Source organism: Echinops telfairi, unplaced genomic scaffold (genome assembly GCF_000313985.2).
Source record: "Echinops telfairi isolate 266 unplaced genomic scaffold, ASM31398v2 ScPeMD7_2;HRSCAF=8, whole genome shotgun sequence".
Classification (NCBI taxonomy): domain Eukaryota; kingdom Metazoa; phylum Chordata; class Mammalia; order Afrosoricida; family Tenrecidae; genus Echinops; species Echinops telfairi.
The window spans coordinates 76,100,620-76,116,552 of NW_022103898.1; the positions used below are offsets into that span (position 1 = coordinate 76,100,620).

At 55.2% G+C, this 15,933-nt stretch overlaps 2 protein-coding genes across 15 annotated transcripts in view; both read left to right on the forward strand.

Annotated features, from left to right (window-relative positions):
* Window positions 1-5,214, forward strand: part of R3HDM2 (R3H domain containing 2) — a 113,951-nt gene extending 108,737 nt beyond the window's left edge. For all 14 annotated transcript variants that reach the window (XM_045293399.1, XM_030886176.2, XM_030886185.2 and 11 more), the window contains 5 exons: window positions 1,471-1,640; window positions 2,004-2,151; window positions 3,136-3,233; window positions 3,566-3,650; window positions 4,522-5,214. In XM_045293399.1, the coding sequence (XP_045149334.1) occupies window positions 1,471-1,640; window positions 2,004-2,151; window positions 3,136-3,233; window positions 3,566-3,650; window positions 4,522-4,862 (842 nt within the window). In that variant the 3' untranslated portion in view covers window positions 4,863-5,214. The remainder of the gene's footprint in view (window positions 1-1,470; window positions 1,641-2,003; window positions 2,152-3,135; window positions 3,234-3,565; window positions 3,651-4,521) is intronic.
* STAC3 (SH3 and cysteine rich domain 3) lies at window positions 4,964-13,603 on the forward strand. Its single transcript, XM_045289039.1, is given in 13 exon segments — window positions 4,964-5,059; window positions 8,049-8,054; window positions 8,427-8,514; window positions 8,517-8,768; window positions 9,019-9,116; window positions 9,302-9,374; window positions 10,206-10,303; window positions 12,278-12,344; window positions 12,488-12,537; window positions 12,742-12,827; window positions 12,969-13,020; window positions 13,112-13,249; window positions 13,414-13,603. Coding segments are annotated over 13 exon segments (1,203 nt in total). The 3' UTR covers window positions 13,513-13,603.
* Window positions 13,604-15,933: the final 2,330 nt, after the last annotated feature.

Consider the following 15,933-nt stretch of genomic DNA (forward strand, 5'->3'; position numbering starts at 1 on the left):
GGGGGTCACAAATTGACTGTTGGCTGGAATGTGATAGATGCTTTGTCTCCTGAGCAGCTCCCTCAGGCCCCCCACCATTTCTCTTCCTTTTCTGTGACCAACGCTACCTGAGAAAAGTAATCACGCTCCCTTCCCAGCATGACTGGTGCCCAGGGCAGGGGCTGTGGCTTTTCCCTTCATGGGAAGCAACAGTCATGGTGTCTACAGCAGCCCAGAGTGTTGGCCATGAAAGAAAACAGCAGCCCAGAACGGCTGGGCCCCTTCTTCTCCCTCACGTGAGCCAGCCCACCAGCGCTGGGGCTGTAGCCTGTAGGTGGAGAGCAGACCCTCCCTCTGCACTCTGTGTGTATGTATGTGTGTGTGTGTGTGTCTGTGTCTGCCTCTCCCTCTCCCTGACTGCTTGCTTTTCACTGGGAGGACTCAGAACTGAATCCTCCTCTTCAGTGCGCCCTGTCCGCCTACTGTGCTGGGAGAGGATCCAGCATTCCTGGCTGACCAGCTATAACGTCGAGGACATGGACAATCCGGTGGTCTTCAGAGTAGAGGGCCCAACCCTTCCACTCCATTCCTGCTGTGACTCGCTGCCCTGGCTCAGAACCTGCGTTTCATTCTGTGTGCTTCAGCAGCTTCCTCACCAGCCTCCTCCAGTTAGTTCCTCCCTCCCTTCCCATCCTGTATGTGGCCACTTGAGTTAGCTCTCCAAAGCACAAGCCCCATTGCCAACACCTACAGGATGAAGTCCAAACTCCTCAGCAGGGCCTGCTTCAAACCGTGACACACACACACACACACACACACACGCACCTCTACTGTTTGTTTAATTAATCTCTCTCCCTAATAAACTGTCCAGTCCATGAGGGCAAGGACCAAGTTTGTTTGTTGGATACCCAATGCCCAGCATAATAACTAGCACGTAGTAAATGTTCAGTAAATGCTTGCCACATAAGCAAATAATGCTTCTCCTCTCCGACTGCTTTCCCTGTATAGCCTCTAGGTGTTAGCACCATGAATTATGACTTCTTAAACATGACATACATTCCCATACCATCTTTACTGCTTGGGCTCCAGCCTAATCCACTCCATCCTGGCCCAAGAAATATTCTGATGGCCCAGTGATATCCAGAACCCCCGAGATGACTGACTTACCTGCAGCCATTACCCCAAAAAGCCCAGACTGGGGCCTGCGCCCACTCAACATTTGAGCAATCTGACCTAGACCTTGGCAAGACTCATCTCACACAGAAGGGAGGACTGTTTGCTCCAGCACACCGAAGGACCCTTCCCCCACCAAGGAAGACCAGAGAAGGTCGGCATGTAGAACTCCGGTGGTCTGGGAAAGGGTGTTCAGAGCTGAATCCGCACCGTCTCAGATTCCTGACTTTCCCCTTAGGACTGGCTGAGCCTTCTGGCAGAAGGAAGGCCAAAAGACAGTTGGAATTCACAACCAACTGCTCTCTTCCCATCCCTCAGGAGTGTCACCTTCTGGACCAGGTGTGGTGGTCATGCAGCTGAATGTCCCTAATGGACCCCAAGCTCCCCAGAACCCATCCATGGTCCAGTGGAGTCACTGTAAATATTACAGTGTGGACCAGCGGGGGCAGAAGCCTGGAGACCTGTACAATCCTGAAAGTAGCCCCCAGGTGAGCACTGCAGCCTGTCCCATCTTGGCAAGGAGGTAGCTAGGTTCCTCCCAGAGAGCAATCTTGTGCACTTGACTACGTCACACCTCGCTCCCTGGGCACTCTTGTAGAGACATAAGGAAATAGAGGAGGGTGCCGCCTTTTAGGGAACCTAAAATCTGAGGTGGGAGATGGGGCGGGGTGCACGTGGAGTGGCTCAGAAGACTTACAACCGGCCGTCAACAGCACCCGTGAGAAGGGTTTCAGCTGATTGCCCAGGGCCACAGGGCAGCCTGGCTTTGGCACAGGGACGGCTTTCCTGTGGGAGCTGAGCCATAGGGTAAGGTTTACTCTCTGTGTGATTTGGGCAACTCTCTTCCACAGGCCAACACGCAGATGAGCAGCAGCCCTGTCCCGTCTCCTACCCAGTCCCCAGCACCCCCTCCTGTCACCAGCCTCAGCAGCGTCTGCCCAGGACTCAGTCCTCTGCCCGTCCTCCCACAGTTCCCCCGGCCGGGGGGTGCGGCCCAGGGTAAGGAGCTGGGTTGGAGCTGACTGCGGAAGGGGTGAAGTTCAGGGAGGAGATCTCGAGGACAGTGACAGACGGGAGCCCAGGTGGCTGGTCCAGTTCCGAGACGGAGTCTTCTTTTCTACTTAGAAAACTTCTGGAGAATTGTATTCTTCTTTGGGCGAAGGACACCCACCCCTCTAGTGCCGCCCCACAGTTAACTTACTACCAGGTGTTCACTGCCAAGTAGGGTTGGTGACTATGGGTCCTGGCAAAACAGCTCATGGATCTTTCTAGTGACCATCAGTTTAACCCAGCAGTGCTGAGTCTGCCATCTGGGGAAGTGGGACTGTGCCGGAGCGGTAGGGTTTCCGAAGAGGGAACACTGCATTGGGGTTCAGAGAGATTGGGTCCAAGCTGTTTCCACCAGTCAGTCATAGGATGGGAATGTGGTTGTAAAACTCAGTAAAAGGCCTTTGAAGTGGACTTGTATCCATAATAACAGCGAATGCATACAGAGCTTCATATGTGCCAGCCATTACTGAAAGTGCCCCCTAGATGGTGTTCAGCACTACTGAGGGAACCCTCTGCCCAACCTCACATTCCTGCTATCAGAGCTGGGATTTGACCCCAAGTTAGTCTGCGCCCTTGTTCCCTAGACTCTCACCACTCACATGGGTCAGGAATGTGAGCCCCGGTTAGGAGAGAAGACATTGACTGGGAAGGGCCTGTAGCTTTCCTCCCTGACCCCTTTCCTAGGGGCCTTTTGTCAGCTATGGGCAGAGCCTTTTTCCAGGGTGAGGGGACCTAATAGCCCCATTTGACTCTGAGAACCATGGGGCTTAGGAAGAGTCACAACTCTTAAATTAGTCACATCGGCACTGCCATCAAAGAAATGCAGGAGTAGGACACACTGTTGCCGTCCATCCCCAAGCCTCTTAAAGTCTCATAAACGTCATCATGCCTCGAAGCTCAGACTCCCAGCTCACCACCTGCTCTTCCTCCTAGGGGACAGCCGCTACTCCCTATTGGGCCAGCCATTGCAGTACAATCTGTCCATCTGCCCACCCTTGCTCCATGGTCAGTCAGCATACACAATGCATCAGGTAAGGGTGTACACCTTCCCTCTCCCTCAGCCCTCCTCATTTGTAGCCTAGTTCTGAACCTCCTGCCTTAACCTATGTGTTAGACAAGGGAAACAGCACAGAGCGAAGGGAGAAAGTGGGAGAGGCTAAAGGGTCTTGGCCCCTCCACCCCTACCCCTGTACTCAATTCTTCCCACTCACCCTGGTGCCAAGGGGAAACGGCTTTTTGCGTCTCCATGGTCACGGCCCGGCCAGTCTGTCTGGTGGGTTGGGGGTCATCACTGAAGTAAACGTTGGGATGGATTGCACTCAATGTTGTTGGCCTGCGATGAGGGTTCTTTTGACTGTTGAAGGCACAGAGTGGACTGAAGCATGGAAACCGAGCCAAAAGACAAGCACTCAAGTCTGCCTCCACTGACCTGGGGACTGCAGATGTGGGTGAGTGACAGGGAGCCCAGCAGTGCCACCCCTGGGAAGGTCAGAAAAGCCAGTTTGGGATGGGGAGTGGGAACGAGATGTTTTAGGAAGCAGGGGAAAGTCTCGGTTCTCTTTACCACGCCATCCCCGGCCCCGGGGAAGGAAATGGTAACCATCGGAAGCACACCTTGAGGGGGCCCCTGAGCCTATTTATTTACTAACTAGCCCAGAGTCCTCCAGAAGCAGTCCTGACCCTAGCCTCTGATCTCGCCTTCTGCTCGCCAATTCCAGAGGAGACTTGACAGAGAATAGGGGTGGGTGTCTGCCTTTCTGAGGGCCGTCCATCCAGGCCATGCAAGATCTCAGATTTCCTCTGTTGGAACCACTTTGCTAAACAAGGAAAGAGAAATGACTCCTCTCGATGATAAGAAGGAAGAACTAGCCTCAGTTTGACACCTTAAATTGGTTCAAGGAGGCGGCAGCAAAACCCACAGTGTAGGTGGCACCCTGAGAGGGAGCTGAAGGGCCAGGGGACGTCACAAAGTTTTTTGGGGAAGCCCATTATTATTTCATCCCATTTTCCCATGAACTTTCTGGAGTCCCCTCTTAGAAGTCCCCAGAGGGTAAGCCTGGGATTCGGATTCCCATCCCCTCCTTGCCTGTGTCTCCGGGCTGCAAGAAAAGGAAAGCTTCCGCTTGTCCGGTTGCCCTGCTGAAAGTGTAGGTGGGAGGGCATTGTGCCGACTGGGGGCAGGGAGGCCTGAGTGGGGAAGGCTGAGCTTTGGAGGATAGTATATACAGATGTGGTCAGCTGGATATGCCTCCGCCAGGATGCCGTCCAGTTCCCTGCCCTCCTGGTGGCTCATGGTTCTGCCCTTTCTTCCTCTCCTAGTCCTGGGGCGGGTGCTGGAGGTGACGGATCTCCCTGAGGGCATCACGCGGACGGAGGCCGACAAGCTCTTCTCTCAGCTTGCCCTGTCCGGCGCCAAGATCCAGTGGCTCAAGGATGCACAGGGGCTGCCCGGCGGGGGCGGGGGGGACCGCGGGGGCACTGCCGAGAACGGCCGCCACGCAGACCTCGCTGCCCTGTACACCATCGTGGCTGTGTTCCCCAGCCCCCTGGCCGCCCAGAACGCCTCCCTTCGCCTCAACAACTCCGTGAGTCGCTTCAGACTTCGAGTGGCCAGAAAGAACTATGACCTGAGGGTCCTGGAGCGAGCCAGCTCCCAGTGAGCGGAGATGGGAAGGAGCAGCACAGGACCCAGACCGACCGGGGCCCAGGCAGGAAGTAGGGAGACCACGCCAAACCGGAGCCTAAGACCGTGTGGACGACGATGGGAACAGACCAGCGCGACGGCCGCCTCGATGCCGCTGTGGCCCTGGCCAGCTCCTCTCGCCTCCCTCTCCTTCCCATCCTCTTCTGTCATTTTGTATCTCTTCTCCCACCATCAAATTACGTTTCTTTCTCCCTTTTTTTGGCCAGGTAGAATTAGGAGGGTCCCATACTCCCTATTCTCCTATTTCCTTATCATCCCAAGCTCCCTTTTCTTTTCTGGTCTTTATGAATATATTTATATGGACAGAATTAAGAAAAACGAAATTGATTTCCCCTCCCTCTTACTTCCCCCATCTTGTCCCCCAACACCCCACAGTTTCCCGCGGGCCTCCTCCTGCCCCAGAACACTTGTCTATTGTTTGTTTGAGGCTGTGCCACAGTAACAGACACAGTATTTAATTGCACATACAGATGTTTGCTGGGTATATTTACTGTACATTTTATTTAATCTGGTTTTTTGTTTGTTTGGGGGGCTATTTGGGGGGAGGTTGGTTTTGTTTTTAAATATAAAAAAAAATCTGTCACTGGACGTCAGTCCCCGTTTTTCTGTCGCGGCCCTGTTGGGGAGGGTTGGGGCTGGAGGGCCTGGGAAATGTAGCCCACAGCTGTTGGAGGGGCCCACTATGCTCTGGGTGGCTTTCTCTAACACACACACACACACACACACACACACACACACACACACACACACCCCTTCCCTGACACTACTCCCCTCCCTTCGGTTCCCCTGCCGACAGTTCTAATGGATGGCTAGGGCACTAGTGAAACCTTGGTTCTGGGCCTTTCCATCTCGACCTCGGACCACTGTGTACAATTTCCAGGGGACCTCTGCGGTTCCTTCCAGCTGTTAATTCTGCAGTGTGCACCGAAGGCCCTGTCCCTGAGTTTTTCAGTCCAGAACTGAGTCGGTGTGTTGGTGGAATATCCTACCCCATCTAATCTTGTGAAAGCCCTTTGGGGTGGACCACTGGGCCTTTCTTTGATCCTAAAGCCGGACACTTGGGTTCTACAGAAAGGGGTGCTTCTTGGAATACTCACTGCATTGGCTGAACTGGTAGCAAAAGACCGTGTGTTACCTAGGTGTGCACAGTGTCCCTATCACCTGAAGAAAGAAGAGCATAAGTTCCCCTGCTGCCTAATGGAGCTCCTATATCTGGGGCTTTGCAAAGTTCTGCAATTCTGTGGGGTCAGGACCGTTTAAGAGCTCAGCCCATAGCCTCAAAACCAGTAAAACACAGCCGCTCCGAGAGAGAGAGAGAGAGAGAGAGAGAGAGAGAGAGAGAGAGAGAGAGAGAGAGAGAGAGGGAGGAAGCTGCAGTGGGTGGGAGGGCAGAGCACAATGCCCTGGGGGTCTCTGGGCAGACTTCAGGAGCCCTGCTTCTCACAGCACAGGGATGGTGCAGCGCTGCTCAACCACCTGTCCATGTTCTCTCCAAGACGGTGCTGTGTCGTCAACCCATGTCACAGCCCAAAGACCTGGAGAAGCTGCACCCCCCTCACTCATTACCACATCAGGACATATGCTGGGCTACTCAGGGAGGGAGTGGAAGAAATCCAGTTGATTTTGGAAGTGTCAGCTGTGGCCATCCTACCTCCGAGAGTTGACAATTCACAGGAGAAAAGAGCCTGTCTAGAGATGAGAACTCCCTGTGTGGCAGACATCGCTCTGTGCACATTAACTAGACCATTCCTGCCTGGGTGTCAGCCCCCTACTCCTCAGATGGTGGAAGCAGTAGCCTGTTTGAGCTATGCTACGCTGCACTTGACCCTAGGGAGAGAGTTTTCCAGGAAGAGGAGAGGGGACATGGCTGCAAGCACCTGGCGGGAACAGAGCAGTCCTACAGCCCTTACTGGGAGGGGAGCTCCGATGACCCAAAGGCTATACAAATCCATGCTCCCCAAAAGACAGAAGGTTAAGTTACAGTCCGTAGTTCCTAAAGTAGATCCAGAGGGTGGGATTGGGGAGGTATTTGGACCATGAGAAGTGGGACGGTCCGCTCAGTAATGCCTCCAGACTCCACCTTCAGTGGCCTACAACCCCTCGAAGGTGTGTGTGTGCCCCATGAACAGAAACGGCCCCTTCCTGCCAGAATGGGGGGATGGGAGGGGTTCTGGTCCAGCCCTGCCCCAGTCCTCCTCCCAGTGTCTGATTTCTCTGTGTCAGCTGTGTCGCCAGCTGTCCCCTGCCCTCCAGCCCTGTCATTTCAGCTCTGACGCCAAGGAGAGAGGCTAGGAGGTCTACAGACACCGCCTGGGTAGCCGGTGTGAGTACGGAGGGTTCTGGGGGGCCCCAGCCCCTCGGGGAGAGAACCGGTCCTCCCCCAGCACCAAGGCCCCAGGGCATCCGGCCCCGAAACTAGACTGGCTGAGGGAATCCCATCCGGAAGTCGAGTCCCCGCTTCTCCTTTCCCTTTCCAGGACCGTTGCTCACCAGCATCCCCAGGCTTTCACCTCTTCACCCTCTTTATTTTTCTACCGCTCTGTGAGCAGTTTCTGAGAAGTTCTTCAGATTCTACCCAGAACTAGAGCTTGGACTGGAGGGCGGGTGGGTGGGGTCAAGGGGATGGAGCAGCAAGGGAAGTAAAGGCTCATATTACCGCGAAAACTTAAAATAGCTAAGGCCTGAGGCAGGCTGGGAGGGATCTAGGCGAGAGGCCCCCAGAGCTCCGAAAGGAGGTAGGGGACAGTGGCCCCAGCCCCTCTCTCCACACATGCAGGTGGACAGACAATGGGAGACCTCTGGAAGATGAGCTCTGGGAAGGGGTGCCCCGTCTCTTGGGAAGGGGTGCCCCATCTCCCACTGCCTTCCCAGAGAAACATGGTACCTGTAGGAAAGCCCCCTTGGACTCGCTCCGAGTTGTAAATGCTGGGGCTGGCCCTCGCCGTGGAGGGCTGGGGAGGTTCGCTGGTTTCTGGTCGTCCGTGGAGTGTTTGGTTCATAAGACCAATGCCTCTTAGGCTTCCTTCCATTCAGGGGATAGGAAGAGTGGCAGGCAGGAATTAGCTTTCATTGTGGGGTCCCACCTCTTGCAGGATGACAGAAAAGGAGGTGCTGGAGCCCCCTAAGCCCTCCTCCCCTGCAGAGTGAGGTGAGTCTGTTTCGTGAGCATCACAATTCTGGGGACCTGGGGAACCAGGAGAGCCTCTGAGGAACAGTTCCTAAATTGGTCTCACTTGTATGTAACTCATTGCTTGTCAGAATGCCAGCCAGGCCGTGCGGCCCCCCAGAGCCACTTGTCCTGGGTGTGGGCATGAGAAAAATACCCAGTTGGCTTCAGCTTCACATCCTCTAGAACAGCAGTTCTCAACCTGGGGGTCAAACGACCCTTTCACAGGGGTCACCCAATTCATTGCAGTAGCAAAATGACAGTTATGAAGTAGCAATGAAAATAATTCTATGGCTGAGGGTCACCACAACACGAGGAACTGTGTTAAAGGGTCGAGGCATTAGGAAGGTTGAGAACCGCTGCTCTAGAGAGAGTGACAGCTAGGGTCACATCAGACTTCCTTCACCTCTGCCTTCCCTCCCTCAGCTACAGCGACTAAAGCACAGTTCAGGAAGGGGTCTATGGAGACAAAGGAGGCGGAGGAGCTTCCCCCCGAGCCCCAGGCCAATGGAGAGGCAGTGGGGGCCGGGGGTGGGCCCATCTACTACATCTACGAGGAAGAGGAGGAGGAGGAAGAAGAGGAAGAAGAGTCACCTCCAGAACCTCCTAAGCTTGTCAATGATAAGCCCCACAAATTCAAGGATCATTTCTTCAAGAAGCCCAAGTTCTGTGATGTCTGTGCCCGGATGATTGTGCGTGAGTCACCAAGGGGAGCGGAGAGGGTGACGTTGGGCAGGGTGGAGGTGGGAGGTGGTTTAAGAGGTGAGCATTTGTGTAGCAAACAGGCTGTGCTAGTGTTTGACCTCAAGCAAATACTATCACGAAAAAACAAAAAACACCCCAAATGGGAGAGTGTGAGGTTCCAGACAGAAAGGGGACCCCGGGAGCTAGAGTAGCAGCCCAGGGCAATCGGGGACCTCACCCGAATGCTCTCCCCTTTCCCAAGTCAACAACAAATTTGGGCTTCGCTGTAAGAACTGCAAAACCAACATCCACGACCACTGCCAGCCCTACGTGGAGATGCAGCGGTGCTTCGGCAAGATTGTGAGTAGGCCGGCCGGGGCGGGACCGGAGGGGCATGTGGCCAGCCCCTCTCTAGAGGCATCCCATTGATTTTCCTTTCTCAGCCCATCTCTTAACTCATAAGAACGGGTGAACACACCCTTGAAGAGAAGGGCCCTGGGTCCCACCTTGCTATCACTAATGTTCCCTCCCATCCCATCCTACAGCCCCCTGGTTTCCGCCGGGCCTATAGTTCCCCACTCTACAGCAACCAGCAGTACGCTTGTGTCCAAGATCGCTGTAAGTGCCCCATGTGGGACCTGGGAGAGTGGGCAGGCCTGGAGGTGGCTTCAGTACCACTCCAGCTTTGGTGGCCAGATTCCTAAACAAACGATTCCCCGTGCTTCTCTCTGAACCTCCTATTCACAGCCATCTTGGATAGAGTCCATTTTATAGCTGAAGACGTTGGGATTGAGCTAGGGCTATGCACCCAGCAAGAGACTGCCGAGAGAGGTTGCTCTGGGCACGTAGAACCATTTCTGAGTGAGAGCAAGGGTTCCAGACTCGTCTCAGCCCTGTCACAGAGCCCTGCCAGACCAAGAGCAGTCAGCTTCCTGGACACATCCATAGTTTGGCAACCTCTGACAACGTATTCATTGATGATTTGCTCAGCACTTACTTGGAGTAAAGGCAGAACCCTGTGAGGAGTGTACGTGAGAAAGAAGCTTCTCTGGGTAGTAGTGCCCTCTCTCGCACAACTCTCTAAGCAGGGCAAAAGCCAGCTGTTATAGGACCCGCGTGTCTCAGAAGGAGAATGATTATCCAAGCATGCCCCCGCTTCCAAGCAATTTACCAAAGTTGTCAACCTCTCGGAGGCTCTGCCTGGAAGAAATCCTGGTAAATACATTTTCCCCATTACGTTACCAGCAACCAGTGATGTATTTTAGAGCCCTTTCTGCATCAGTGACCCAGGTACGGCCCAGCTAATACCCTCTTATGATCCTCCTTGGCTTGCCCATGGGTATCTGGTGCAATCCCACCTCTCCTTCTCTTACATGGTGGCTCTTTCCTCCAAGCCTTCTTCTGTGTCCACAGTAATGTCTGCCTTCTTTCTTCTCCCACCCGCCCTAGCTGCTGCTAATCGCAACGACCCTGTGTTTGAAACCCTGCGCACAGGGGTGATCATGGCAAACAAGGAACGGAAAAAGGGACAGGCAGATAAGAAAAATGTGAGCGCATGAAACCTTCCCACTAGGGTTCTTCTCATATACCTCGCACGGGACAGAGCGTGTCCCGCCTCTGGAGAGCTCACTGGGTCTTTTAGGGGGTCTTCTTCCCCTAAAAGCGCCGAGTTTTGTGTGCAATTGTAGAGTGGCTGGGGCTGCAATAGCTCGCCGCAGAGGGTGGTTTTGTTCTGAAGGACCTCCCTTCCGAAAAATTTAGTTTAACTACCATAGCCTCCTGTAGGCCAGGCCTTGTACGCCCAGCTCTGCCGATCAATGACAGGCCTGAGCCCAGCTCCTAGACTGGGGGAAGACTATGCCAAGCAAATGAGGAACTGGAGTGGCATAGCGGTTATGTACTGAGCTGCTAACTGCAAGGTCAGCAGTTCAAAACCACCAGCTGCTCCGTGGGAGAAAAATGAAGCATTTGACTCCTGGATAGTGCTCCAGTCTCAGAAACCCACAGGGACAGTTCTACCCTGGCTTTTGGGGTCACTGTGAGTCAAAACCAACTCAATGGCAGTGACTTATGGAGGGCTGTGTTGTTGTTGTTTTTCATACCAAGCAATCAGAGGATTCTAGAGCTGTGCAAGGACCAATGAAGGTCATCTGGCTGACCCCTTCATGTTCTCGATGAGGAAAACCCAGAACGCAGGCCCATGGCCTTGATTCAATTCCAACTCAGCTCAGCCCTACAGACGAAGCCCTCGTCTTCGTCTCCTTAGAACACACGTGGGTTTAAACTTCCAGCCTTGCTCCACCAGGCTCCTTCTCTATGAGGAAACAGACACAACACTAGTGCCAAAGGCCACGTTCCCTTCCTTCTCGAATAGGGTTGCTGGATTAGTAATACACAGACACAACCCTGCAGCAAGGATTCTGACAGTATCGTTCTTTGTGCCAGTCAGACTGGACTCGTGGCTGAAGGTTGGGCAGAATGTTTCCTAGAACTGATTAAGTGACGATATCCAGGGGTCCTGGTCCTTTCGGGCGTGTCCAGCTAAAGGGAGATTTGCAGTACCTTGTAACGTGGTGCTCCCTGGGGACAGTCTTCTCCCTGGCACAGATGTAAGTGGTATCTTCATTAAGCCTGTGGGAACGGGAGCACTAGGGGAGGGAACTTACACAAAGAACGATGTACTCCGAACCATGTAGACCAGAAGAAGGGGCCAGAAGTTTGAACTTTGTAAGGAGAAATGCAGAGATCTGTTCTTGGATCTTTTTTTCTTTTTTTTAATCATTTTCTTGGGGGCTCATTTTTCTCCCTTGGGGACTCTTACAGCTCTTATAACATTCCATACATCAGTTGTATCAAGCAAATGTGTACATATGTTGCCGTCAGCATCTTCTAAACATTTACCACGTGAGCCCTTGGTATTGGCTCACCCCTCCCTTTTTTTTAATCAACTGCATAAAGCACAATTAAAAGTCTGAGCTCAAAGTGGTTGGTTGGTCAGAGTTGGGGCAGATGAAGGATTTCCGTAGCGGGGACTGTGTACCTTATTAGGCACTAGCAGTATGATTTGGCTGCTTCCAGAAAGGCTGGCACACTCTTGGGTTCTTTTCTCCTCAGGGAACTAGAAAAACGGTGCTGTCCCTGTTTCTTGTATACCCTCAAGTATTTTTAAGGATAGACTACATCGTGAAGGATCTGGATCCAGGGGGTAATTTGAAGGGTCATAGCAGCTGCCCTCCGATATTTTTAGGGAACGTATCAAATCAGGATCATTATCAGTCCTGGGGAGAATGGCATAGAGTTATTGTAGAGAATTGCCCTCAAATCGCATGGGGTTGCTTTGTGAGGCGGTGAGCTCCTTGTCCTTACCTACATTCAGGCACAGTGTGAGGGACCCACCTGTCACTAGTCTCTCCTCCCAGCCCTGAGCTCCTGTTCTGTGTTCCTTGGCTTGCCTGGAGAGCCAGGGTACCAAGGGCTTCCCAAGGCCCTTTCTCCCTAATGCTCGCTCGTGCCCCCTCCAGCCTATAGCAGCCATGATGGAGGAGGAGCCAGAATCAGCCCGGCCAGAGGAAGGAAAGCCCCAAGTTGGTGAGTGTCACCTACCTCTCTCCACCGGAGTGGATAGGGCCTCACCTGTGGCCTGGGCTGGAGGGCAAAGGGCAGGGCAGTCATGGACACGGGCAGGTGAGAAGATAAGGCAGCCAGAAACAATCTCATGTTTCCCATCCCAGGAAACCCTGAAGGGAATAAGAAGGCCGAGAAGAAGTCACCAGATGACAAAGTGAGAACCCTCCCTCCCTGCAAGGACCCCCACCGTAGGTCTGACACTCCTCGGGTCTTTGGCAGAAGCTCACATGTATCCCCAGGTTCCCATCCCTCTGGACACACGGAGAACTGTGATGTAATGTGTCTGGAGAATGCCTGAACGCTCCCCCCTGTCCGTGTGAGCTGAAGCCCGCTCATTATCCTGCACCCCTCTCCCTAGCACAAGCAGCCCGGCTTCCAGCAGTCTCACTACTTTGTGGCTCTGTACCGGTTCAAAGCCCTGGAGAAGGATGATCTGGATTTCCCGTGAGCCGCTTCGAGAGAAGCGGGGTACCCGGAAGGAGGGAGGGAAGAGTTGGGCTACCAGTGGAAAAGGGCGAGGGCTTTGGGCCTGTTGGGAGTGGAGGGGGTATTGCATGTGAGTGAGGCCCTGCCTTCTGCTCCCAGGCCTGGAGAGAAGATCACTGTGGTTGATGACTCCAACGAGGAGTGGTGGCGGGTAAGACAGGTGGCTGAGGCTAGGGAAGGACTTGGGCTGAGTGCTTAGAAGCTAGTACCTGAGAGATTGGGTCTCCTACCATCTCCCTTAGGGGAAAATTGGGGAGAAGATCGGATTTTTCCCACCAAACTTCATCATTCGGGTCCGTGCTGGGGAGCGTGTGCACCGCGTGACGAGATCTTTTGTGGGGAACCGTGAGATAGGGCAGATCACTCTCAAGAAGGATCAGGTATCCACAGGTCCAATTGCTCCACCTCATATTCCTGGGGGTTCGTAGCCCATTAAGAGACTAAGATGACCCTGTAACCCTGGATTCCTCCCTTATTGCCCACCCAGCCCCCCAACCCGCATCCTGACTGATTCCTCTTCTCCGGCTCCCTTCAATCCCCCCAGATCGTGGTGCAGAAAGGAGACGAAGCCGGTGGCTATGTCAAAGTCTACACCGGCCGCAAGGTGGGGCTGTTCCCCACCGACTTCTTGGAGGAGATTTAGGGGTGCTGATGCCTGCAGGCCAGAGATACACCTTCCCCATTCTGGGCGGACCTAGTTGAGGTTGGGAAGGAAAGGGGCAAAGGCAACTGGACTCGGGTAGACCAAGCGGGTGGGAAGGCCGTCAGCAGAACGGGGCTTCTGGGAAAGAATTGGTTCCCTGCCCCCCTACCCTCAGACCTCTGCCCAGTGCAGCCCGCACCCGTTCGGGCCAGTCAGCCGCTAACGCTGGAAAAGGGAGAAAGTCTCCACTAAGAGAGCGCGCGGGGGTGGGGTGGGGGTGGGGCGGGATTGTGGATACTGTCCGTTTATTAAAGTTTTTGGAAAATGTTGGAACTAAGTTTGATCTTTACCTGGGGGTCTGAGGTAGGAGAGGTGGAGAACCCTTCCCAGCGGTCGCATTGCACTGCCATCCGGTAACCCGGGACCCACTCACCTGGACTGAGGCTTGCAGGAAGTGGGGGAACCGGGCCGCTGCTTGGCGTGGTTTTTAAAGAAGAGATCGCGGGATGGGGATATTACCGCCCCATCGCGCTAAGGCTCGCAGCTGCAGCCGCGGATAAAGGAGATTCAGCTGAAGGCAACTTCCGTTTCGAGCCTGGCTCAGCGCTGGTCTGGCCACCAGGGGGCGATGCAAGATCTCGGTTGGAGACCGAAGGACCTAAGGGGAGAACCAGACACCAAGCCCAAGACCCTAGGCTTAGGAGGGGGTGGGGTGCGTGCCGTCTCCATGGCAACACTTCCTCTAGTCCTCTGGGAATCGAGCGAGCAAAGCGGGGAGAGGGGGACGATGCCCCCTCCCGCAAAGCCCCCTCCCTCCTCAACCCTTTCCGACAGGTAGCGAGTGAGAGGGCGCGGGGCCGACAGCTCCCCAGCTCTCACGGAGACCCCCTGCGGCGCGTCGTATGCAAACGTTATTATTTGCATATGCAAATATGTAAATGTGCCGGCCCCGGTCAAGGGCGGCAGGTGGCGGGGAGCCGCAAAGTGCAGGGAAGGGAGCAGAAGGAGACGTGGAGTTTGGGGACCTGGGAGCAGACCAGTGAGAGGCAGCTTGGGGTGGTCGCTGGAGTGGGGCAGGCGGAGAGTCTTAAGCTTGATGGCGGTGGGGGAGGGTCTGGGTGGCCAGCCGGGAGCTCGGCTCCTCTGCCGGTTGTCTGCCAGGCCTGAGGTTGGCTGCCTAGCAAGGTTGGCAGCGGGAGCCCGGGCACCATCTGCTGCTGGCGGAGGCTCAGCTGGGTTGGGAAGAAGGGGGCCGGGACGGACGCGCCCCCTTTCCTTCCAGACGGCTGAGGCATGGAGGGGGTAGGGAAGAGCACTGAAGATTAGTTGCCCAACTGGCTTCGGTCTACAACCTTCCCTTTGCCCTTGACTGTGCGGACGCTTGGGGCCGGCGCAGGGCTCATAAAAGATCAGGTAGCCCACCTTTCAGCACGCGTGGGCTGTAATAGGAGCACCCCCACCCCCAAACACACATCACACTCCTTGGTCCCCCAAGGAGGGCGCCGATCTTCATCGACTGGTCCGAGGGACTCAAAGCTGGAGCACCCCCTCCCCCGCCCTGATCCTCGGGAGGGCCCCCCGTAATGCTGAAGCAAAACCAATTTACTGGCTCATTGGGCGGCAGTGCTGGTGGGGGTGTCAGAGGAGCAGGGAGAACGGCTGTTCTCCCCCTACACTCGGGGGGCGCCCCGCTTCCCCGCCTCGCGGAGCCGGCAGCTGTCCCTAATTAGAGCGGCGGTTTAATTGGATTTATCAGCAGTTAATAGGAAATTAAGCAAAGGGCCCGAGAGGGGGGGCGGCGGGAGGAGCGGGGAAGCGGGTTGTGCTGAGCTTAAAAAGCGGGTGCTGAGGTGCCAAGGGTGGTGTTGGACAAGGTCGGGGGTCGAGATCAAGTCCGTGGCCACGCCCCGTCCCCGCCCACCAGTTAAGCCCGCGCCCGCGGCCCGGAAAGCGGATCCCTGGAGAGGCGGACGAGCCGGCCCGCGACCCTGCGTGCGGCAGGCCGCCCAGGTGATGGATGGTGGTGCCGCACGCGGCAAAGGTCAGAAGTCTGGGCCAAGGAGCGGACTGAATTGAAAACAGAAGGAGCCGAGTCCAAGACGTAATTCCCACCCCATCCCTTGCCGCCACTGCCCCTTCACTCTGAGCCAAAGGAAGAAAAGTGCCCTTTGAAATCGGAAGATTGGAGGAGCAACGACGACAGGGAGGCCACGGCTTGAGCCTCTCTTCACCCCCCGCCTCCCTCGGGGCCCGTGTGGGGCATCCAACCTCTGTCCCCCTGTGGCTTCGCGTTTGTGTGGCAGGAGGCCGGCCGGCCGGTCCGAGGCCAGGCAGGCCGCCCCGGGGGCGAGGGAAGCTGGCTAGCCGGCTGCAGGGCCCAGGGACCGCGGCCCGGCGGGAGGCAGGCGGAGGCGCGCGAGG